At 45.6% G+C, this 23378-nt stretch overlaps 1 protein-coding gene across 16 annotated transcripts in view; it reads right to left on the reverse strand.

Moving 5' to 3' along the window:
* Positions 1 to 7885: 7885 nt before the first annotated feature.
* NEB (nebulin) overlaps positions 7886 to 23378 on the reverse strand; it is a 232032-nt gene continuing 216539 nt past the window's right edge. For 8 of the 16 annotated variants that reach the window (XM_066575214.1, XM_066575209.1, XM_066575217.1 and 5 more), the window contains 9 exons: positions 22651 to 22743; positions 20693 to 20785; positions 18126 to 18233; positions 14360 to 14540; positions 13238 to 13330; positions 12710 to 12856; positions 12587 to 12628; positions 12403 to 12509; positions 7886 to 8575 (listed from right to left, as the gene is read on the reverse strand). In XM_066575214.1, the coding sequence (XP_066431311.1) occupies positions 8402 to 8575; positions 12403 to 12509; positions 12587 to 12628; positions 12710 to 12856; positions 13238 to 13330; positions 14360 to 14540; positions 18126 to 18233; positions 20693 to 20785; positions 22651 to 22743 (1038 nt within the window). In that variant the 3' untranslated portion in view covers positions 7886 to 8401. The remainder of the gene's footprint in view (positions 8576 to 12402; positions 12510 to 12586; positions 12629 to 12709; positions 12857 to 13237; positions 13331 to 14359; positions 14541 to 18125; positions 18234 to 20692; positions 20786 to 22650; positions 22744 to 23378) is intronic. The other 8 variants (XM_066575222.1, XM_066575220.1, XM_066575219.1 and 5 more) reach the window with 3 other exon arrangements.

Here is a 23378-nt window from a genome sequence, read left to right on the forward strand (position 1 = left end):
TTCCGCCCCCTTCCCCCAACCATCACAAGCACCGTTCACTTTTTGAAAAAGTGGTGGCGATGGCACCGAATAAAGAATAGTTGCAAATTTTTTTCAAACAAATCTGTGACTTGACTTAGGCCGCCTGCACACGGGCGGAAATCCCGCGGCGGGATTTCCGCCACTGAAAGCCTGCATAGGAGTGCATTACAATAAGCACTCCTATGCTGACGGCCGCGGTTTGGCCGCGCGAAATCTCGCGCGGCAAACAAACCGCGGCATGTCCTATTTTTGTGCGGGACTCGCAGAGCCTCGCACAGAAACGTCACTCACCCGGCCGCCGGCTCCGGTCTGCGCATGCGCCGGCACATGAAAGAGCCGGGGCCGCCGGGCGCTGGTGAGCACGCGCTCGTCTTGGTCGGGTCCCGCGGCGAGGATTCTCGCCGCCGGATCCGACCCGCTCGTCTGCAGGCGGCCTTAAACTGGCATAAATGTACTCCCTTGTCTTTGAAGGCCTTAAAATTGGGTAAATGCAACCTCAGATGAACAATAACAAATTACACTCTTTGGGCCAAAATGCAGAAGAGTTTGAGACATTTGAGTAACCCTTACTGACTCCATAGGAATTAACGGTGTAATTGGAAACCATGTGCTGCTAATCAAATACCCTTGATTGATCGGCATGTGTGCCCACCTCTATGAAAGCAGAACTTTTGGCAGTTTGCTGGTCTGGAGCATTCAGGCATGTGTTCACTGCTGATGTCTTTCCTCCTTGCCATTGCATTATCTTAGAAAAGCAATTGTTGCCTATCACTATGGGAAAAGTTATGATGGCATTTCCAAACAACTTGGAATCTTTTACATTGAGGAAAACAACTCAGGCAATAATTCTCTTCCTGGGAGTGGACATCCCAGCGCATTCACCCCAAGGTGAGACTGTATAATCGGAGAAATCTCACTCTGAAGGCCTCGGCATGTTAAGGCTGGGTTCACGCGGGGCGTATTCCCGTCGGAAATCTTGCGGTTTGGTCGCAGCAAAAACCGCGAGATTTCCGCCGGGAGAACCGCCGCGGCGGCTTTGAAGCGGCCCGGCCGCTTGCTTTTCCGTTGCGGCCAGCGCTCCCATAGAGGAGAGCGCAGCCGCGACGAAAAAGGACATGCTGCTTCTTTTGAAGCTGCGGCCGCGGTTTCAAACGGATTTACCGCAGCGGATTAGCCGTCCCGTGTGGACGAGATTTCTGAGAAATCTTGTCCACATGGCTGGCTAATCCCGAGATTAGCGGCCGCGGGCGGATCTGCGGCAAAACCGTGGCAAATCCGCCCTGTGTGAACCCAGCCTTAATGTTCAGGCTTTTTACCCTTCTACCACGCGATACTCAGCTTTCAAAAAAGTAGCAGGGCCGGTGCTGAAGGCTGAAAATTTGCTAACATTTTGTAACTCTTCTATGGTAGAAAACACATAGAAGCCTTTCCCAACGGTCTATGGACCGATGAGGCCAACGTGGAGATGTTTGACCATAATGCCCAGCGTCAAAACCAAACAGCATATCAGCACCAACACCTCATACCAAATCTCAAGACAAGGGGTGAAGGGATGATGATTGGGCTTTTGCAGAAATCTCCTCTTGGTATGGGCTGAATTGTTGTCAGTGACGGGAGGATCAGAGAGTTTAATATGGAGGGACAGAGCAGCCCCTGTAATTTAGTAATAGTATTTGTCTAGCCCCTCAGCTCTATGCTGCTGGAGGACCAAAAAGTTTATAAAAGTAGCTGTTGAATTCCAGAAGCTTCAGAAAAGGAGAACACTTGAGGTGTAGCAACAAGTGCAGACAGCTGGTTAATGGAAAGTTATCCACAGCCTTATTCCTGAGGGGGCGCTCTTTCACACTAGCGTATATCGGCCGCGGTTTCATGGCAGGCCGATATAAGTCGCCCATCTGATGCCTTCCAATGCATCAGTTCAGATGGGTGTAGTCCTGATGCATAAAAAAAAAAAAACATGCGCCAGCAAGGGGCGCATATAGTGCTCACGCTGGCCAGGTGCTTTTACCCTGGTTAGAAAAAAAGATTTTCATCCCACCTTAGACGGCTTCTAGCTCCTGGTTCCAGGCAGCAGGTGCGTCTCCAAGTGCTTGTACAGCTTCGCAGTCACTTTGGCTTTCTTTCACAAGTAAGTTCCATAGTCGGGGAGGCGCTGGGGGGAGAAACCTGCTGCTTTATTGTTAAAAATTGTGCATATTCACAGATAAAGAAGGACCGGTTTCAGCTCTATCAAGAGCCTCGATCACCTCTACATGCACTCTGTTCACAAACCTTTAAAAAGCCTTAGGCTTAAAGGGGTTGTCCCGCGCCGAAACGTTTTTTTTTTTCAACAGCCCCCCCGTTCGGCGCGAGACAAACCCGATGCAGGGGTTAAAAAAGAAAACCGGATAGTACTTACCCGAATCCCCGCGCTCCGGTGACTTCTTACTTGCCTTGTGAAGATGGCCGCCGGGATCTTCACCCTCGGTGGACCGCAGGTCTTCTGTGCGGTCCATTGCCGATTCCAGCCTCCTGATTGGCTGGAATTGGCACGTGACGGGGCGGAGCTACGAGGAGCCGAGCTACGAGGAGCCGCTCTCCGGCACGAGCGACCCCATTCAGAAAAGAAGACGACCGGACTGCGCAAGCGCAGACGCTGAAATTAGACGGCACCATGGAGACGAGGACGCTAGCAACGGAGCAGGTAAGTGAATAACTTCTGATAACTTCTGTATGGCTCATAATTAATGCACAATGTACATTACAAAGTGCATTATTATGGCCATACAGAAGTGTATAGACCCACTTGCTTTCGCGGGACAACCCCTTTAATTAACTGATTAAAACCAAACTGTGAATTTTAACCCTTAATATGCCTAGTAGCCAGACTAACTCTTTCTGTCAGTCTCTCCCCAGTCCATGCTATCCTCCCCCTCACTACAATATACACATATGGTTCCATAAATATTTGTAGGGTAACTGGTTAATATCTTATAATAGAAAAAGAATCCCTGCATGTTATTACATGGAAACAGATCAGATTTATAAATGTGCAGAAGAGCTTTAGCCGTCCATTATTTTTATCAGATGGGATTCCATAAACATTTTTATAATGATTAATTGATATAATTTTATGTATAGAATCAGCTTATATATGAAGACAGATTGAGCAATAACCTAATTAATCTCCATATGCAGCTTCAATTAGTTTATGTAAGTTAGTATATATAGAGGAGGTCAGTTTTACAATTCCTGCCCCTTGGGTATCTGGTATTCAGCGTTAGTATCCAGAACGCCCCTCTCCTAAACACCCGTGCCCGGCTGACCTCACCCCTCTGTTACCATTAGTATCTTGCTCTATCCCAAAAAGTTTAAAGCTCTTCAAACTCCCTGATGTGTCTCCAGGAAGTGCTTTGCTGCTCCTGGACTATTGGTGTTGCCTTTTTTGATGTATCGCACATGTGCCGCAATGCGGGTTCTAATTTTGCGTGTCGTACAACCAATGTAGTTCTTATTACATTCTGCGCATGAGATTACATAGATTGCATTACTGGTGTTACAATTCATGTAGGTTTTAATTTTCTATTCTTTAGATCCCTCACTATCCATGAAGCTAGTTTTTCTGTTATCAGCCAGATGACACATGCTGCATCGAGAGTTACCACATCTAAAAAAAACCATTGTTTTTCAGCCATTGTGTTTTTTTTCATTCCTGATTTAAAGGTGCTTGGAGACAGCAAGTCCCCTAAATTCCTGCTTTTTTTAGACACGATCGTAACCCCTTCATCTAAAATACTATCTACTGTATCATCTTGACGCAGGATTGGCAAAAATTTGAGATTTTTTTTTTTTATTTTATAAAAATCTCGACTATACGCTGTGGAAAAAATTAAACCTTTTTTCTTTCTTTTCTTTTCATTTCTCTTATTGAGTAAGGTCTCCCTATCCATTGTATCAATTCTGTTAAGGTTTCTTTCATAGCTGATTTTTTTTGTAACCTCTCTCCCCTAATCTCTCTATAATCCCATTTTTTTGTTTTGTCATGTAGATCCTTACTGATACATGCTCTTTTTGCTCGTATCATTTCCCCTGTTGGGATAGCCCTCAATGTATGTCTGGGATGACTGCTGTTCGCGTGCAAAACCGTATTCCCCGCTGTTTCTTTCCTAAAGAAACATGCCTCTATTTTGCCAGTGGAGACATTACCTCTTAGGGTTAAATCTAGAAATGGAATTTCTATATCATTTTGTGTAACCACAAATTGTAGGTTGACCAAATTGTCATTGATGTATTCAACAAATTCTGATCTATCACTAGTATCATTACCCAAGTGTGTACCCTTATCCCAGATGATAACTATGTCATCAATGAATCAAGCATACCACACCATGCGGCCCGCGAACGGATTTCTGTGGTTGAAAATTTAAAAAAATGCTCCCACCAGCTCATCCTGAGATTTGCTATGGATGGTGAGAATTTGGACCCCATTGGGGCTCCAGATATCTGTAAAAAAAAAATTGTGTTTCAACAAAAATTCCGTAGCCAAAACAATGAATTCCTTCAACTCATCGCTGTAATTACTAAAGGACTGTAAATGACATTGAGCAGCTTCCAATGCCGCATGGTGTGGTATGCCAGAATATAAGTCTTTAACATCACATAAGACCCACTGCTAACTACTTCTGCATTCAACGTGTTGCAATTGTTGCATTACATGTTTACTGTCTTTTAAGAAACCCGGGACTCTACAGACTAATGCTTGCAGGGATCGATCCACCCACGAACTATAAGACGTTCACAGGGTGAATCGATCCCTGCAGCTATGGGGCGAAGGGGGGGGGTGGAAATACCCCTTTATGAATCTTGGGAAGACCATGGAATACAGCCATAAGCGGATGTTCAGGGCATAGATATGATTTCTCCTTCTCATCTAGGACACCCAGTTGTGACCCCGTATGCACCAATCTATTCAGTTCTGCAAGACAATCTTGTGTTGGATTATTTTTGATTACTCTGTACACCTCGGTATCATATAATATTTTTCTGATGAGTGTTGCATACAGATCACTGTCCATCAGGACTCCATCACCACCTTTATCTGACTTCCTTATTGTCACATTCTTATTTGACATTAGAGTTTTTAAACCTCTTCTTTCTTTTTGGCGGAGATTATCTTTCTTGTTGTTTCATTACTCTTCTTAATCTTCATTAATTCCTTTTCTATCACTTGTTGAAATTAATTCTTCCATGTGTTTAGTTCTCGAAGTCAAAGGATAGAAATTTGGGCTTGGTATGCGAAAATCAATTATTTTTTTTTACACTGCTGATTAAATTTGGATGCCCATTTTCGTTTTCTAGGTCAGTTAGATCTTTCAAAGCCATTATTTCTTTGACGCTTTTGTTATATTCGTTGTTACCAATTGGAAAGTCTGTTGTTAAATATATTCAGTTCTTGCTCTTCCTGTACATTATAAATGTTTTTTCACTGTTAATGTCCTGATGAATTTATTCACATCCATTAATGTGTCAAATAAGGAAAAATCCTCACTGGGGGAAAAATTCAAACCTGTGTTGAGAATGCGTATCTGGTGTTCCGATATCACATGAGGGGTTAACACAATGATGTTGTTCTTGTATCTGCTTGGGTATCTCCTTCCTTGCGTTCCTCCGTTTTTTTGAAACTTTTTTCTGGTCCCTTCTCCTGAAGGGCCTGGTTCTGGGCTTGACATGCTGCAGCTTGAGGAGTCCCTCTCAGTTGTGTTCCCTTCCGTGTCGGTAGTTGAAAAGGTTACTTTATTATGAGCTCTCTTTCTAGAGTTTTTCCCTTTTCAGAATGGGTTTAAATCTCCCTTTATCAGATTTTCTTCTGTTCCAATTATAAATTTCTTTTGTTTCATAATCCCTTTTGTCCCGTTCTAACTTATTTTTCTGTATTTGCATAATTGATTCTTCCATTTTAGAGATGTTATTTTTTAGTTTTTTATTGATTATTTCCAACTCTTCCGGTTTTACCATATTACTCAATGTGCTTTCCATGTCTTTAATGTCAATTTTCAACTGATTTAGCTTTTACCCTGGCCAGCAAAGATTGTTCTGGAACTATCTCTTCGGCCGGAATCCGGCGGCCGCTGCCGTAGACTCCTATAGGAGCCTATGATAGTTGGCAGTCAAGGGAGGTAGGAGGGAGTTCGGCAATGTGACTGCCAAACTCCCTCAGCTTTCCCTCCCCCTCTCCGCCCCTTGCTGGCTGTTTGCAATGGAAGGGGGAGGTGCAATTGAAGGGGGAGGGAGCTTAGAACACTAGCTCCCGCCCCCTTCCATTGCAAACAGCCGGCAAGGGGCGGAGAAGGGGAGGGAATTTAGCAGTGACGCTGCTACACTCCCTCCCACTTCCCAGGCTCAGCGTATACTTCCCGTACCGCCTGAACAGGTGCATAAAGAGGAGATGCAGCCGTGACTTGGTCACGGCTGCCTCTGGTTCACGTGATTTTTGGCTGCGCTGTAGCCGTGACACGGCTGGCTAAAAATCGCCGCACCCGTGTGAATGAAGCCTAAGTCTGAGGAAGCAGCACAGTGACAGATACAATGTTGCAGGATTCTTCCCAGGGACCCAGTGAAAAACCTGGATAAGCAGTATGGGAATTTGGTTATAAACAACGGTATCTGCAGTCACCGTTTCCTGACCTGGATGTATGAGAACGGACTAGATTGAATGTCACCTTGTTTGCCAAATGAAGCTAGACTAAATGTAATTGGTGCTGTTAACCCCTTACTGACTTCTGGAGCTCCTGTCCACTGCGGACCTGCCCCATAGTACACCACAACACCATCCCAAAGAGCAGAGACCGGAACATACCATTGTGTCCACACCATTCACTGTAGTGCACCCGGGTGGGAGTTAGACATTAGCCACCGTGATACTAGCCGCCTGCCCCGGCTTGCTACAAAGTCATGTAGAAAACCATTACTTGAAGTTATTGATTTATGGGGGCTGTACTTAATTTTTCACACAGCACCTGCATTGTAACCATGTTTTTGTTTAATGACCCTGTGTAATGAGGTTGTAATTGTCTAATTTTAAGACCATCTAAGTGAATTCTGTGGTTTTATGTATTGTGGCATTAAAAAAAATACAGGTTCTGCTTAATTGTTATCATGACTGTTATGAGCTTGGTTCTGGTATGGTATCTGTACTGATGTTGGATTGTGCTGCATCTATGTACTGAGCTTGGTTCTGGTACAGTATTCACTGAGCTGTTCTGGTGTGGGTATGCTGCTATCGTGTGCTTTCTATGCAAGCTGAATACAGACAGGCTGCCCCTTGGTGCAATATACAGTTTATATACAGTATTTCTTTACGACTGTGGGGGCCATCTAACTAACCTGCTGCTGGCACTAGTTCTGGACAAAAAAGCAACCTTACCGCCCCCCCCCCATTTTTTTTTTTGAAGGGGGGTGCAGTTTTATCTAATAGGTAAATGCTTATGGTGGCCATTGGGGTCTTAGTTTACTATAAAGTGTCAGCGCCCCCCTTGATCACCTTGCAGACTGACAGCATTGAAGGGTTTACAAAATGAGCCTCCATAGCGTCTAAGAGGTTAAAACAATTGGAGACCGATGTTCTTGGTCTCTAATTAGTGCCTGATGCCTAATGCCAGGACTGCATCACTCATAGGTGCTTCAGAAAAATCACAGCGCTCAGGAGTAAGGCATCAGAAGAACCCCGAACTGTTGTGGTACCAACACTATGGTGGGCTGATCCCGATCGTTGCAGATCTAATCGATGCTTTTCAGGAAGCTGCTCAGAGAGGCGGATTCAGATGACTGGAATATTGTTTGGTAAAGCCATAGAAATAATAAAGTCTCGAGCCGCGGGAGGCGGAGCTTACTGCAGAAACCCAGCTTTATTGTGCACTAATGTACAGGGAGCACAAGGTGTTGACCCTAGAACATAATCATTGCATGCAGCAAGCAGAGGAGGGGAGAGGCTCGTCCGGTTCGTTACATTCTAGGGTACTTCTCTAAATCAATGTAAAATGGTGGATTTCCTCCGCCAAGAAGTCGGTTACGTCTGTGAACAGTAAGAAACGCCCAACGCTAAAACAGCAGTCATAATGTAGATGGCGCAGTCCAAGGCATCGCAATAGTCGTGAGCATCGAATGAGTCGGTCAATGAAACTCTGAAGTCGGCTGATGTCGCATAAATTAAAAAATATCTAGAAGAGTCGTATAAAGTACAAATCAGGTGTTAGGAGAACGGCGTCTAAGGTGTTAATAGCTTTAAATTTTTATTTCATCTATAAGGCAAGGTGTCAAACAAAATGGCCGCCGCTCCTTTCTACGAGGTGTTTTCAGGACGGGTGGTATCGGTCAGTACAGGAGCAGGGCTTTCCGTGGTGCATTACACAGCTTCTACGTAGTTGGCGGGAAGCATGCCAGTCTTGCCCGTTCTCTGGACGGTCCCGTACATCCAGCCTTCATCTATAGTCTGGACGTTTAATATGGTATCGCCGTCCTTGAAGGATACTTCGTCGCCGTCCGCCGCCCTGTAGTCGTACACGGCTCGGAAGGTTTTCTAGGAGAGGGAATGAAATAAAGTTGGTTATTGTCTGTCGGTACCCAATATCATCCGCCAGGCATCTGGATGTAGTTGTCTGTACAGGCCAATACCCGGACCTGTGGCTCAGCTGAACTCTGCTCTCCATAGCGTTTGCATCACTGCCATCCGACTGAAGCGGCATTCATCCGGAGACGTAACGCAGTGCGACCGCTTTGCTACTTTGTACGGTTTTTGCACTTCTTTTAAATTGTTGCTGGTTGCCCTTGGAAACAGCAGTATAGCGCCACCTCAGTCTTGTCTGTGATAATGTAACCAATCTAAGTTCCCACAATGCACTGCTCTGTGACCAATGGTTTCATCTCCACTGATGAAATTCTTGGAGCTATAATGAATGTTCTACACTGATGGGCCTAACGTCATTGGCCGCGAACTCGCATCGTGTAGGACCCCCTCCACCCCGGCGAAGAGCAGCAACTCAACTTGGCATTGATTCCACAAGTGGAGAGAAGACGTCTGGAGGGATGTTGAGCCGTCTGGACGCCCCCACAGCTCCGTGCGATTGTTTTTTTTAAGTTCGTTTTATTAGCAGATTGTAAGACAATTATTAGTCATTTCTCGTTTGTTCTGTATCACAATTCAATAATACAGCATCGTATTCATAATGGGTAACATTTGAAGATAAAGCCTTTGATTGGTTCGTTGTGTATTTGTGTGTTTATTTATTCCTCATGTATTGTGCTGTATGGGGCATCCTGTGTTGATCACCTTTTCATAGGGGATTATAGTGTCCACCATCCTCATCCAGCATGACATGGAGGGCGGTCTCCTCACCATCCATCACATAGCCACCACTTTTCTAGCTATACATGGTATCTGTCTGATAACTATCTTATCATGATGGCTCCACGCCTCCTCATCCAACAGCCCAAACACCACGATTTTGGGATCTAGATCCAGAGGGACCGGCAAAAGTCCAGAAATGAAGGTGACGCCTTCTTCCTAGAAGGTTTTGACATGGGCACATTCCCATTTGGCTGATGGCACCTATGGCAAGATGTTGTGTTAGTTTTGCCCATTTTGTTCAAACAAACTGGTGTAAGATATGCCTGGTATGTAATATACAGTTGTATAAGCTTATTATTGATTGCCGGTGATACTAGTAGGTGTGACCCCATTGCCTCCTGCCCATCCTCTGTTGTTAGCGTCGGGATGTTATTTTTCCACCTGTCGTAAACTAACAGTGGATCATGATCCATTTTGGCCGATAACAAGTGTGTATAGAGTAGTGATATCAGTCCCCTAGGTCCCTGTGTTTTAAGGATCCCTACTATTGGGTACTTAGAGATTTTACTAACATTCGGTGGAAATTGAGCATTTAAAGCGTCTTAGTTGAAAATATCTGAAGATTTGTAATCTGGGAGTTTGTAGCTTCTCCCGTAACTGCATATAGGACAGTATTATGTTATCCTCGTATATGCCACCCAATATCCAACGTCCTGCAGTGCCTGTATCGATGGCGAGGTAGGGGTTCCCCATAGGGGGGTATTAGGCATTGTATCAGTATGTTGTTGAACCTTTTGGGCTGTTTGCCATACTGATAAAGCCAGCTTATGTAGAGGTAGGAGTTTTGATGGCTTAGTATACTCTGGATGTTCCAAGAAACCAATCAAGTTTTGCCCAGCCACCTCGCTAGCCAAATAATAGTCGATCAGTGGCATTTCTTCAGCAAACCAAGATCGGAGGTTCCTCCGTTGCCCCGCTAGATAATATAATTTAAAGTCAGATAGCGCCACTCCAGCTTGTTTTTTGGGTCTTTGCAGATTAGTAAGTTTTAGTTTGGATCTGGATGCGCCCCATATAAATCCAATGATCAGGGAGTTCAACATCTGAAAGAATGTCTCTGGAACCCGAACTGATATGTGCTGTAGAGAGCATAGACATTGAGACTGGATTACCATCTTGATCAGGTTTATGCGGCCGGCCACCGACAGAGGCAGCCGGACCAGATTCTAACTTTAGCGGGTCTATTTTCAGTTATTGTGTTTTCGTGGTCTTTTACTATGTTTACGCCCAGATAGTTAAATTTGGATACTCCCAATAATCCACTGGTAAGCACACACGGGACCACGGTTGAAATTCGGGCCGTATACATTATTGCTGACTTGGACCAGTTTATATACAATCCAGAGATTTATTATCTGAAGGGCTCGCGGAAATGAGTGTTCGGGGTTGCAGAGCTATAGAAGCATATCATCCGCATACAGTCTGACCTTACTCTCCTTGTCTCCCTTTTGCACTCCTGTCACAGTAGGGGCATTGCGCAGGCGGATGGCCAAGGCCTCTATTGCAGATAATGCCGGGGATAAGGGGCATCCCTAGCGGTTTCCTCGTGATAATGGGAATTTCATTGATATGCCATTAACTATCACATTTGCCATGGGTGACCTATATAGCAACTTGATCCATCCCAAAAATTGCGGTCCAAAACCAAAGCTGATCAGTCAAGCTTCTAGAAAATTCCATTCTACCGAGTCAAATGCTGTTTTAGCGTCTAATGACGCTGTTGCCCAAGGTTTGTTATGCATTCTGCCCAGCTGTACTATTTGGGTTCTACGTTTATTAATTGTGGTTGATTTCCGGGGGCATAAAACAGCTCAGTGCTATTTGTAGGTGCAGGATCTTGGGTGTGAATGGACCTCTCTACCACACCGCACCCCATAAATGCTCATATTGGGTGATCGTCCAGGCTGCACTATTCACAGGAACTCCCCAGAACGTTCCCAAAACTCATTCTGAACAACTTGGGTCCAATGGCGTGCTGCATTATCCTGGTGGGATATCTAATCATTGTGGGGGTACATGATGGGTCATCAGTAGAAAGGAGAGCCAACAATTCCTCTAATGCCGATCTTCCACCATGAGAATATTTGACCCTTCCGATTATGTGGTGACAAACGTCTATGGTAGACCAGGACCGATTCATTGAGATGCCTTTTCAACTACTTGGTAGACCTGCGGTTTTCGTGACCTTCATAGAAGTGTGGAAGCTGCGGATGTGTGCGGCCACCTCTCCGTTCATTCTTCTTGGTTGTGGCAGGCAGCGGATAACTTTGTGAGGCAAATTGGGAGACTTCATTCTGGATGTTCAGACTTGTTTGTAACATATCTTGTATCTAAAGGCCCATTTAGACACAACGATTATTGCTCAAAATTCGCTCAAAAGCCGTCTTGAGTGATAATCGTGTAACTGCACTGACATCGTGCAGTTCTAGTTATGCCATCGCTAATCGTTGTCTTTCTGCGTGCTTATCAGTGATGCACAGCGGGATACAGCTGATACTATTGTTTCAGCTGTATCCCGCTCCCTGATGACAGGCTGGGTATGAAAAACACAGCTGTCCAGTTGTGTTCTGCATCCCCTGCTCGGAGCGCTCGGCTGTATAACAGCTGAATGCAGAAGACAAGTGGGGACACCCCACTTGTCTTCTGAATCCTCCACTGGGAGCGCTCAGCTGTATGACAGCCGGGCGCTCTGAGCAGGGAACAGCTGGATGCAAAAGACAAGTGGCCCCACTTGTCTTCTGTATCCCCCACTAGGAGCGCAAGGTGATCGCTCAAACATCGAGCGATCACCTTGCAGTGTAAATGGGCACAACGATTATCGCTCAAAAGTCAGCCGGATGGGCTGTAAAGTGCAGGGTGATGCGAGTTTCGGTCTTACTGATATGCGGTGTATTTACGCGACTAAAACCTGCATCCGGCTGTGTGAATGAGCCCTAAGATGGGAAGACCCCCGTAATCTTATCACTGTAGTCATGGGTAGAATAAAACCAGACACTTACTCCAGTCGTGGATGGATGTGATGGGACAGATGAAGCGGTGGTTAGCTGAGTGGCCACAGAAGAAGACCTCTGTTGGGGAAGCTCGGTAGTTTTGGTTTGCTTGTAACCTACAATGTAACATGACATTTATGAGAACGGCGAATCTCTCGGCTTTGTGCTTGGCTCTTGTGAAGCCCAGACTTACCTTGATAAAACAGTATTTGGGAACTTTCCTTGTGGCTTGTAGCTGTTATAGAAACATGAAACGGTAAGTACTTATGTAAGGCTCTACAAGTCTATTGTCATCTCTCGTATTAAGTCATCGTACCTGTGGCAGAAGTTGTAAAGAGACCACCGTTGCTATAATAAGAAGGGTGGTGGTCGATCCCATCAGAAGGTTCGGATTTCTCATCTCCTGCACTCAAGCTCAAGGCGCTGGCGGAACGGGAGTGTTCACGGCTGCGGCGGGCTTGAACTGCAAATCAAAAGTATGTGCTACTTAGTGTCATTCAAAGAAAGGTGGTCAGTCCCATAGCAAAGGTCAAAAAGGACGCCTCGTTACGCCGCAGAATGTTGCAACCGTGGACAGAGATCCTTGGTATTTGCTTCCCCTCCATGTCCTTTCCATGACTCTTGAATGTGCTACCCAGTCCATGGAAGGGTTGGTTCTTCCCTCCCTGTAGTAAAAGGCATGGCACCAACTGGGGCCGCCCTATTTCCTGAGGGCCCCTATAGTAGCCTCATGTTTGACTCTGTGGTATATGCAGCTTTACTGTTCCCCAATATTCCAAAAGATGATATTGAAATAAGTGAAAAAAAGCATTATTAGAAAATATAAACATGTCGACCGACGCACCTGAAAGCATGTGGAGACTTCTTGATTGGATATTGTCTTCTGCAGGGTCATAGTCAAAGACGGAACCAGGATTTGTACGCCAGACTCTGAGATCTACCGGGAGAAACGCACAATGCTACATCTTAAGCAAACTGCTTCCTCGGAGCCGGAGAGCCTCAAACAATTTCAAAGATATTATTAAATTGCTGTAAATGTGACTTTCATAACATAACCTGGTTCAGCTGGGGGGAAACCGCCAACTGTAAGTGCTAATCTTCTTTAAGGGAGGACCGTCGGGCACATAAGCACCTGACAGCCATCCCACGGACTACCGTCCGACTCTCGGTCCCGTGCTTACATGGAATGATTATCACTAGGGATGAGTGGGCACGCTCCGTTACGGCAGTTACTGGTCCGAGCAGATTCAGGGGGCGGGGTGGTGGTGGTGGGGGGGGAGAGAGTGATCTTTCTCTCTCCACCCCCGCCCCCTGAAATTTGCTTGGACCAGTATGCAGTTACTCGAGAAGAGCGATGCTCGCTCGAGTAACTGCCTTAACCAAGCGTGCTCACTCATCTCTAATTATCACTGGAAAAGGCAAGTTTAGACAATAGTTGTCCCACGTAGATGCGTCCGTCATGTCTACATGGGACGATAATTGTCTGAATTTGCTGAACTACAAGCCAAGCGACTATTGGGCTGTGTGAAGCCACCCAATCTGTTTACTGTGAATGGAGGAACGATCCCCAGCTGCTCCACCTCCATTCACTGAGGGACTATCACTCCTGTGTAAGGCAGAGGAGCGATAGTTGGATGGTGGTCCGGGGACGGCTGTTGGACTCTTATGCAACTGACAGCCATCCCATGTGCAGGTACCTTTACACAGGAGTGATGGTTCAAGTGAATGGAGGTGTAGCAGCCGGGGATTGTTCCAGACGTTCCCCTCCATTCACAGTAAACAGGAGTCGTTCAGACATTGAGCTGCTCCTGTTTACTGCTCCGCCAAGTGAGCAGTTTCTCGCTCAGTGCCCTTTTGGTTGGTTGTAAATCGGATGATTATCACCCAAATTCGCTGTTCCCTGTAAAGGTACCTTGATGTTGATTGAGCTAAAGCCCCCCCCCCCCCATCTTAATCCCCCCATCACCTGTGACATCCTGATCCTGTTCACTCCTCTTTCGTTCAATCTCTACGACCTTCCTCTGAATTCCACGATAGTTGATATCACTGAAGTCAATGGTATTCTTCTTCACTCTTTCCGTTATGGGGTCGGTGACCACGGGGGTGAAGCTTCCCTTCTGCCTCTCAAAGTCCTCATGGTATTTTACCTATAAATGGGAAGGATTCAGCTTCTGGTTACACAATATGTGATGAGTTATGTCCTGTCCTCGGGGCCGGAGCATAGGTTTGCAGCCGCCGTCTAACTGACTCCAATGATGTCTTTTTTTTTGTTTACACTCATCCTCATCTCCCCATTCTCTGAAAGCGTCAAGTGGGTGGTCCCCACTGCTCACTCTCAACCAAGTCTGACTTTATCTATTAACAACGAGTGGTGAGGACCGCCCACTTGACACATTCACAGCAGCGGGAAGAGACCTACAGGAGGAACAGGGCTCAGTGTAAGTGAAAGAATGATATAGTTAGAGGTGGCAGATCTGCAAAGGTATTAAAGCTGCCCCACTGACCTGAAACATAATAGATCCTCTTTAAAGGGTTATTCCAGAGACAGAGCATTTTTTTTTAGCTTTTACTCATCTACTGGAGAGTTGAAAACTAGTAGATCATTGGCGGCCCAACCGCTGGGACCCTCACTGATCCGGAGAAAGAGGGATGCCAATTGCTCCACTTCTGATCACTGTAAGGGAACTGACTGGAGTGAACTGAACGCCGGCTGCACATGTGTGATGCCGCTCCATTCATTTCAATGTGGCTGATGAAAATATCTGAGGTATAGCGCTTGCCTATTTCCATCAGCCCCACTGAAATGAATGGAGCAGACCTGCGCATGCATGGGCACTGTTCAATTAATTCTGGTCAAAGCAGCGATCAGCAGTGACTAAAGGTGGGGCAAACCAGTCCCTCCCTTTTCAAGATCGGTGGGATCCCAGCGATCTATCAGTTTTCACCTATCCAGTCGCTGTGTGAAAATTCTGATAAAAATGCTCTGTCTCTGGTATACCCCTTTAAGTCATCCAGACATCACAGAAGTGATTGGCTCATAAAGGGAATTTCCAAGCTGGGAGAGGAAAAACTGGTGCAAAGTGGAGCTCTGATTATAGCAAACTCAATGCAGTTATGTATTACATACACCTAGTTAAATGGGCACATGTAATACTACATTGAGCAGCTCTATGGCGCCTCCCATGAGAACAGTTGATTTCCAGCATCATAGAAGTAAGACTTCTAGCGGTGAGTTGATTGCCAAGGTGCTTTCAGTTTAAGAGAGTGCGGGTGTTGGGGTCTGTTCAGCAGACATCCAGGGGGCCGATCCTATTTACCTCTAAAATCCCAAAAAACGGCTTGGAATGGAACCCCTGGACGAAAGGGAATTCTGCCATTGTAGAAATCTGCTGAAACTGAGACCACTAGGTCTTTGTTTTGGCAAGTTTATGTTGGTCCACTAAGCCAGAAACAGATGGAAGCCAGCCAAAACCTAGACCAATTGGTTTCCATTTCAGCAGATTTCTACAATGTCAGAGATACTATAACTTCCATCCATGAATTCCTTCCTGATCCCATTTTTGGTGAACAGACCCTTGAAGAGTTTCTTCTCTCTCTGATTTTAATCTCCTGACAAGGAAGGGTTCTTTATCACAGCCTCATTTCCTGCAGCCTACAAAAAAAAAATGACCAATCCAGTTTGTGGGCAGCTCGTGGGAGAGCCCAGAGGAAGTAAACGCCCCTGCAGAGTTCTCAGATGATTTGTAAGGTTACCAAGCATGTTCCCTATCTTGTTCAGGCAAAGTGTGCAGATCATGGGAGAGCCTAAACGTTGACACCCCTGCAGAACTTTCAAATTATGAGTGGAAATTTGCTTTAAATTAATATTCAGAATTTAGAATTTCCTGATCGTCCTCAGGCAGCACACAAATGGGTTAATAACCCTTTCACTGCTCGGATAGAAGAGACAATTAAACAGCAGTAACCAAAGCAATCAATCAATCGACCAATAGCTGCATTATTAACTGAAGGAATGAACCCCACATGTTCTTTTTCTAATTTCTTGAGCTGGATAGATGATGGCCACATCTGACAACATGGAGATCCAGCGATGCATCTGTAAATACATGGGGCTTTCTGATGAAGGGGTTAATACATTGCAGGCCTCCAGAGCATCTTCTCAGTAAAAGCATACTCATATGTTTGGAAAATGTTCTCCTCGTGGTGTTTAAGCATCCAGATACCATCTGAGGATCTCCCCACAGCCCTACAGTTCCTTAGAGAAGGATACCAAAAAAGCCTTAAGCCTGATTTTAGTTTGGTTCCTATAACTACAATCAATTCACGTCACACAAACATTGAGAACAAAATGTTTCCAGTTTCTCTCTGATTTTTGGACACTTCAGGGCAATTAAGAAATGAAGAACTTGTTTCTATGCCGCTGTACCTACCTTGGCCTTTCCATCATCATGAAACACCTTTCTTCATCTCCACTTGAACCTCAGGACTGCATGCGAGACCTCATTCCTAGTGGTAGGAACTTCTGCCGAAAGAGTTGTGGCTTTGTCCAGTCAAGAGTTACAACTGAGATTTCTTCTAGACGCAGAGGTTCTAAGGACGATGCCAGGGTTCCTGCCTAAAGTCTGTTCTACCTCAAATCTGATCCAACAAATTGTGTTGTATGATCTTAGGATTCCATCCCCAACTCCTTTATCACATCTACTGGACATTAAGAGGTTCCTTAACCATTCAGGTCATAAGAAACACTTTTCATCCAGTTTTAGGGTGAGGTCACATTAGCCTGCTGGGTCAAAGAACTTACTACAGTCTCTTACTCTTCAGAAGGACATGAATGCCCCTTACCCCTATGAGCCCATTCTTCTTGTTGCAGCCTCCTGGGCAGAGAAGTGTTGGGTATCGTTGGAGTAGATCTGTAGAGCAGTTACTGGGTTGTCTTCTTCAGGAAAGATAGATGGTAAAGGCAGCACTCCGCACAGTGATAAATAATCAATATGTGAACTTTATTAAGTCCATGGTCCTAAGCGTCAGCAATGTTTCAACCCTGACTTGAAAAAGACCCGGTCAGGGTTGAAACGTTGCTGACGCTTAGGACCATGAACTTCATAAAGGTCACATATTGATTGTTTATCGCTGTGCGGAGTGCTGCCTTTACCGTCTATCTTTCCTGGAATTTCATGGGATTTGGGATCTAGTCCCTCCTGAGGCGTGCACCAATTATCATATACGTATTTGGAAGTGCGATGAGTGCTGTTGACAGAAGTACAGTTTTGGTTGTCATCTTCAATATTCCTTGAATGGTAACAGGCTCAGTAAAACGTCTTCTGAGGGTTGTTTTTTGCTAAACGGTGCACCAAATCTTAACCCCTTCCTTGTACTTACTGCTTTTTAAGTCCCATTCGTGTACTATGTGCAGATGAATAGGACGTGTAAAAGTTACCTACCTGAAATGTTCATTTCCCGGAGTCCAGAGGCAGTACAATAATCTCATCCTATTACATTCTTGTTCCCTGCTGCATACTATTCACACGGGGTTCTATACTTCAGCTATTTATACCATTGAGCTATGGATCGTTTACTGCTGTTTAATTGCCTCTTCCATCGGGGCAGTAGGAGGCTTATTAACCCTTTTGTGTGCTGCCTATGGACTCTAGGAAATCAAAATGTTAGGTAAGTACATCTTCCACATTACTTGCACATAAGACAGTAATACGAAGCCATTAATAATACGTTACCGCAGAAATGTGGCGCTGGGAATCACGGACGCGTCTCATCTCAGGGGTATCCATCACATAAGCGGCTCTGCCTTGTATCTGTTTGCGGAAACTGTCAGAGTACAGAACCTGGAGGTAAAGAGATGTGTAGTCAGCGGTTGTCCGTGGCTGTCGGGCAGCGGAGAGGTTGTTACGTGGGGTAGTAGAGTAAACTAGAAGCAGTGAGTAGTTTGAGCCTTTCCAGGTGTGAGACACGGAAAATAGGTTTTCTTACCTGATCTTTAGAAAATCACCTCAGACTAAACAAGAAAGTTTCCAGTAGAGTTTAATGTGTTACTTGTTAGCAATTCCCCGTCACAAAAAGCGACCGTACAGCCTAACAGCTCCGGATCTAATGTAATGGAGGTCCTCGACTTCTGGTGGTCTTTTCCTTATCTAGTGGTGCTCAGTATAAACTGCCCCTCCCGGCGTCCCCCATACACATAGGCGCTGGCCTCAGCAGAGCATGCGTGGATTCGGAATGGGAAGAGGGGAGTAAAGGTCCTTTCACATGAAGCGATTTGCTCCGGTAAACTAGTGGCAATTGGCAAGATCGTCGTTCGTCCACCCAACCTTTACATGGGCCAAATCAGACTCTGCGGCATGAACCATCGGTCATCCCATATAGGCAGCACATCCCTTGGTTTTTTTTGGCTGCACTATGTGATCAGATGACCATTGGGCAATTGCTCATTCGTCAGCTGATTGGGTGCAGCTGTAGACCAGTCGGCAATCAGGTAAATGAGTGTTCATAAGAACGTTTGTGTCCAATTGTTGGCCCAAGTAAAAGGGCCTAAATTCACTGAAAAGACACTTCTGGTGGTAGCTTATCTCCCATGAAGACAAGAGGGTGGATGGATCTGCACGTGCATATAGTCCTGTGAACGGGCAAAAGCTGCATGTGGAGTTTCCTATGCATTTTCAAATGGATCCACATGAAGAAGTGATAAGTCAGGCCTGTGCAGAAATAAGTTAGAAGCCCAGACATGGATTTTGACCATTGACAAGACTAAATCTGCATGCAGATCTGCGGCAAATACTGCTGGGAAAAATCTATACAAATGAGTGATGGAATAATCTTCCACAGCGCCACCTATTGGAAAGTATGAGTCAATACCCAACCTTTTAAACAGGCCTTACACTCGCTTGCATATCTTGTGGAATCATAGTGCACCAGCTCATATACCAGTAGCAACCAAACCCATCTCTTATCCCCGTGTGGTGCCTATGATAACTCTGAACTGCCTTAGGAGCAGGAAGTGTTTCATGTGCGCTGAAGCAGTAAAATGCTTCTCAAGGAGACTTGTAATGGTAACCTGCCACTTGACACCATTTATTTCACTATTTAAAGGGGCTGTCCTCTTCTGGAAGATTGATGGTCTATCCTCAGGATACCGATGTAGCAGTGCTAACACATGCTGCATTAGCGCACTGCTGAGTCAAAGGGGGTTATACTGAGATTACAAGTTGTCCTGTATACACAGGATAGGGGATAACTTGTTGATCAGTAGGGATCTCACCATTGAGACCCCCGTCAATCTCAAGCTAGGGATTCCCATACCCCGCTCTGCTGGTCACTGCTGGGGCTGCTTCTTTTCCCCGCAGTGACATCAGAATAAATGGAGCACTGGCCGAGCATGAGCAGTTGGCGATCCATTCGTTGCAATGGAGTTGATGGAAATACCACAGTGGATGCAGCTTGGCCATCTCTGCAGTCCTGTTGAAAGTGAATGGAGTGGCAGTGCACTTGCATGGCCAGCGCTCCATTCAGTCCCCTCCTCCCTGCAGGGGGTGTAGTAACTGTGAGGTGAGGAGGATGGGGACACGGGACCCCCTCGAGATTGGCGGAGGTCTCAGTGGTGAGACCCCCATTGATTAGCAAGTTATCCCCTATTCTGTGGCTCTCCTGTGGATAGGCAATAACTTGAAATTCTGGTACAACCCCTTTGATGAGTCACGCTGAATGGCAGCTTCAAGGATGGTGCTGCTACATTTCTAGGTCATCAATAGCTAATCATCAAGGGTCTGCTGCTGGGACCCTGGACAAGCAGCCGTTGGCCCGGCCACTGTCTTACTGTACAGAGCAGAACATTGTACATCGTGCAGTGACCCAGCGTGGTATTGCAGGCACTGCTCCCTTTCACTTCAGTGGTGCTCAGCCTGCAATACCACACCTTGCCACTGCACAATGTATGGAGCTGTCTGCTTTCTTCATACACCAAAAGAGTAACCCAGCTGAGAGGTCTTGAGTTGCGGATGTCTGCCGAGCGGCTATTGAAGACCTATCCTGAGCGGGACAACCCCTTTATCAAAAACACTTTATTAGATTTTCTGGTAGTCCTTCTCTTAGTTGGGATTATCTTGTAGTCATTTTAGCTGGTGTATCACACAGATATTCTTCGCCTGGTTAATTTCTCTGCGTGATTATTTGGGAAATTGCATTAACGGTTATCATTTAGTATATGGTGAGAAGTCCTGGGATCATGTTATATGTAGTATTGCCATAGAACACTGTTATCATAGGAAGAACGGCTCCAATACTGAAATACCGAGCTAATATTTTCCTGGTTGCGTTTAGCCCTCTCCAGCTCTGGAGTGACCGGCGTCGGTGTAGATTTTCCCAGATTTTCTTTGTATGTCACCTATGGCGTATAAAGAGGTATCCATATAATCACTACTACAGGAACACACAGATCCGCAGTGTAAGCATGTAAGTCCGGTCACACCGCACAGACCAGGAGGGCTGAAGGACTGAATACGGTTATGCTCAAAGCAATTACAGGCAGATTAGCTGAAAGCCTTGAAAATCGGATATTAAAAAAAACCCAATTTGGCAAGTTTGATATGAGAGACTTGGCGAGCGAGGAGTTAATCCATAGAAGACCCCGCTGGGCGATCCCACAACGACAAGAGGCTAATATGTAGGTTTATATTCTGGGATGCCTTTGTTTTTCCATAGGAGCGAGCAGATCATGGGTGAAGCTATAGGGGATGCAGAGGTAGAGGTCATACAGGGGCCCCGATGCTTGCAGGGGCCCGAAGCTTCATTTGCCACATGAGTTGACGCTAGATATAAATGCACATGATGGGGGCCTCCATGGTTCACATTCCGCCTCTACAGCATACACTGAATGGCTCCTTTATTAGACCCCCAACTCTTTAATGATTGGCGCTTCCCTGTTTGGAAAATATTCCCAAGTGCAGAAAAAAAAGTCACGTGACAAGTTGTGGGAATTAGATGGGGAAATCCAGCAATCGGAGCGACTTCCAACGAGGCCGCTCATCCGTGCTAGACTAGCCAGGGCCAGGATTTTACTGCCAACGCATGGGTAACGGCGTGGAGAGTATAGCGAGAATGGCGCGATCGAGAAAAAACATCCATCAAAAAAGGGATCCTATGGATGGGAAAAAATAGACACTGAAAGGGGTCGGAGGAGGATGTCAGGAATCATTCTGACCAACAGGCTGCACAGTCAGCTGAATACAACGCTGGAGCTCCAACTAACGTGTCCGAACGCACAACTCGCCGTTCCTCCACACGGATGGGCTATAACAATGGACAATCAGTTCCAGCGCCATTGGATGAAAGGTGAGACTGCAGTGAGCAAAAGGGCGCAAAACTTGTATCACTGGGCAGCAGAAAAACATCTCCTGGTCAGATGGACCCAGATTTCTATTGCTGATGGGAGGACAGAATTTGGCGCAAGCAGCATGAATTGCTGACCCCTTCCTGTCAGTTGGTCAGAACATGTCAGCACCGTCATCTAATCTGCAGCAACTACAAGAAGCTTCCTGTCCGCAGGGGCCGATAATCATGCAGGACGATATTATCCCCTTTAGTTCTAAAGACAAAGGAGGTCCAACGCGCTACTTTAAGGGGGACTAATAAAGTGGCCGTTCAGTGAAGTTTCTCAATTAAACACCATTTTGCAGGTAGAATCTACATAGAAACAGAGCGACTTGGCTAACATCGTCATTCACACGAAGAGTCACAATTCTGCAAGCCACTGAGCTAACATCTCCCAGCAGCCCCTGCTGGTTCAGAGTCCGCATGAAGCAGGCTCTTCAGATGCATTTAGTTTGCATCAGAGATCTTACAGCTGCCTAATATAGGGAAAATAAAATGAATTTTCCCAGAATTCAGTGCAGCCAATAGTCTTGGGCTAGAGCTGCATGGTGACAGCAGAGACATGATAGGTAATACTCTAATCATTATCTAATATGTGGACCCCCCCCCCCCCCCCATTACTACTGTGGAATGTGGGAATCCGTCCTTAAAGGGGCTAAGTATATTTTGGACAAGAATGGCTGCTGGCCCCCACCTGGTGTCAATGTGTTAGATACAACTTCATGTTTTTAATCCATTTTCTATATTGTTATATAGCAGGAATCATTGATAAGGAGGAGGATGACTGTGCTGTAATAGGTTATTGGTGGAGGTTTGTTACGTAGGTAGCGTGGGAGGATACACAATAGGTAGCTTTGTCACATATTGTCCCGTTGATACCATGCTAATGTTTTCTTGATTGCGTTTGACCCTCTCCATTTCGGGAGTGACAGGTGTTGGGGTTCCTTGCCCCACGTTCTCTTTGTACGCAACCTACAGGTTATAAAGGCAGTCAGCATTAGCTACTTCAGACCACAACCCTAAACAATTACATGGCTGCCAAATAGCATAAGACATGATACAAATTCTGTTCTTCATTGATTCTCCAAGGTGTAATCAGCCTGAGGACGATTTAATGTAATATGCATAAACAATACTTAGCTGCAATACTCTGATTGCACTAAACTATACATCCCTACTCAGTAGGGTACTGGCTCCCAAGCTATGGCATTCTAGCTGTCTTGATATTACCACACAGAGTCCATTCTGCCAGCCTGTGGCTTGGGACACGTTGTGGCTTCTCCACATCTTTAAAGAGGTTATCTGACTTCTGAGAGCAGCAAATGTTGTAAAAGAAAAATAAATGACTCCCCTCTCACCCACCAATCTAGCGCAGACATCGGCAGTCCCCAGTCAGGCGGCCAGCACACAATCACACAATCGCTGCAGCTAATTAGCGGTCACACACTGTACTATTGGCATCAACATGTAAGCCAGAGGTAGGTTCATGGGATGGACCAGGGGACTCGATGGGTTTTTCCAGGATGGAACTCAAACATTCACAACTTAACAAAGGGCCCACAACCTTCACATTCTGAGTGCCAGTTGGGGTCAGTTGGGTAGTTTGG

This window comes from Eleutherodactylus coqui, chromosome 8 (assembly GCF_035609145.1).
Source record: "Eleutherodactylus coqui strain aEleCoq1 chromosome 8, aEleCoq1.hap1, whole genome shotgun sequence".
NCBI lineage: Eukaryota > Metazoa > Chordata > Amphibia > Anura > Eleutherodactylidae > Eleutherodactylus > Eleutherodactylus coqui.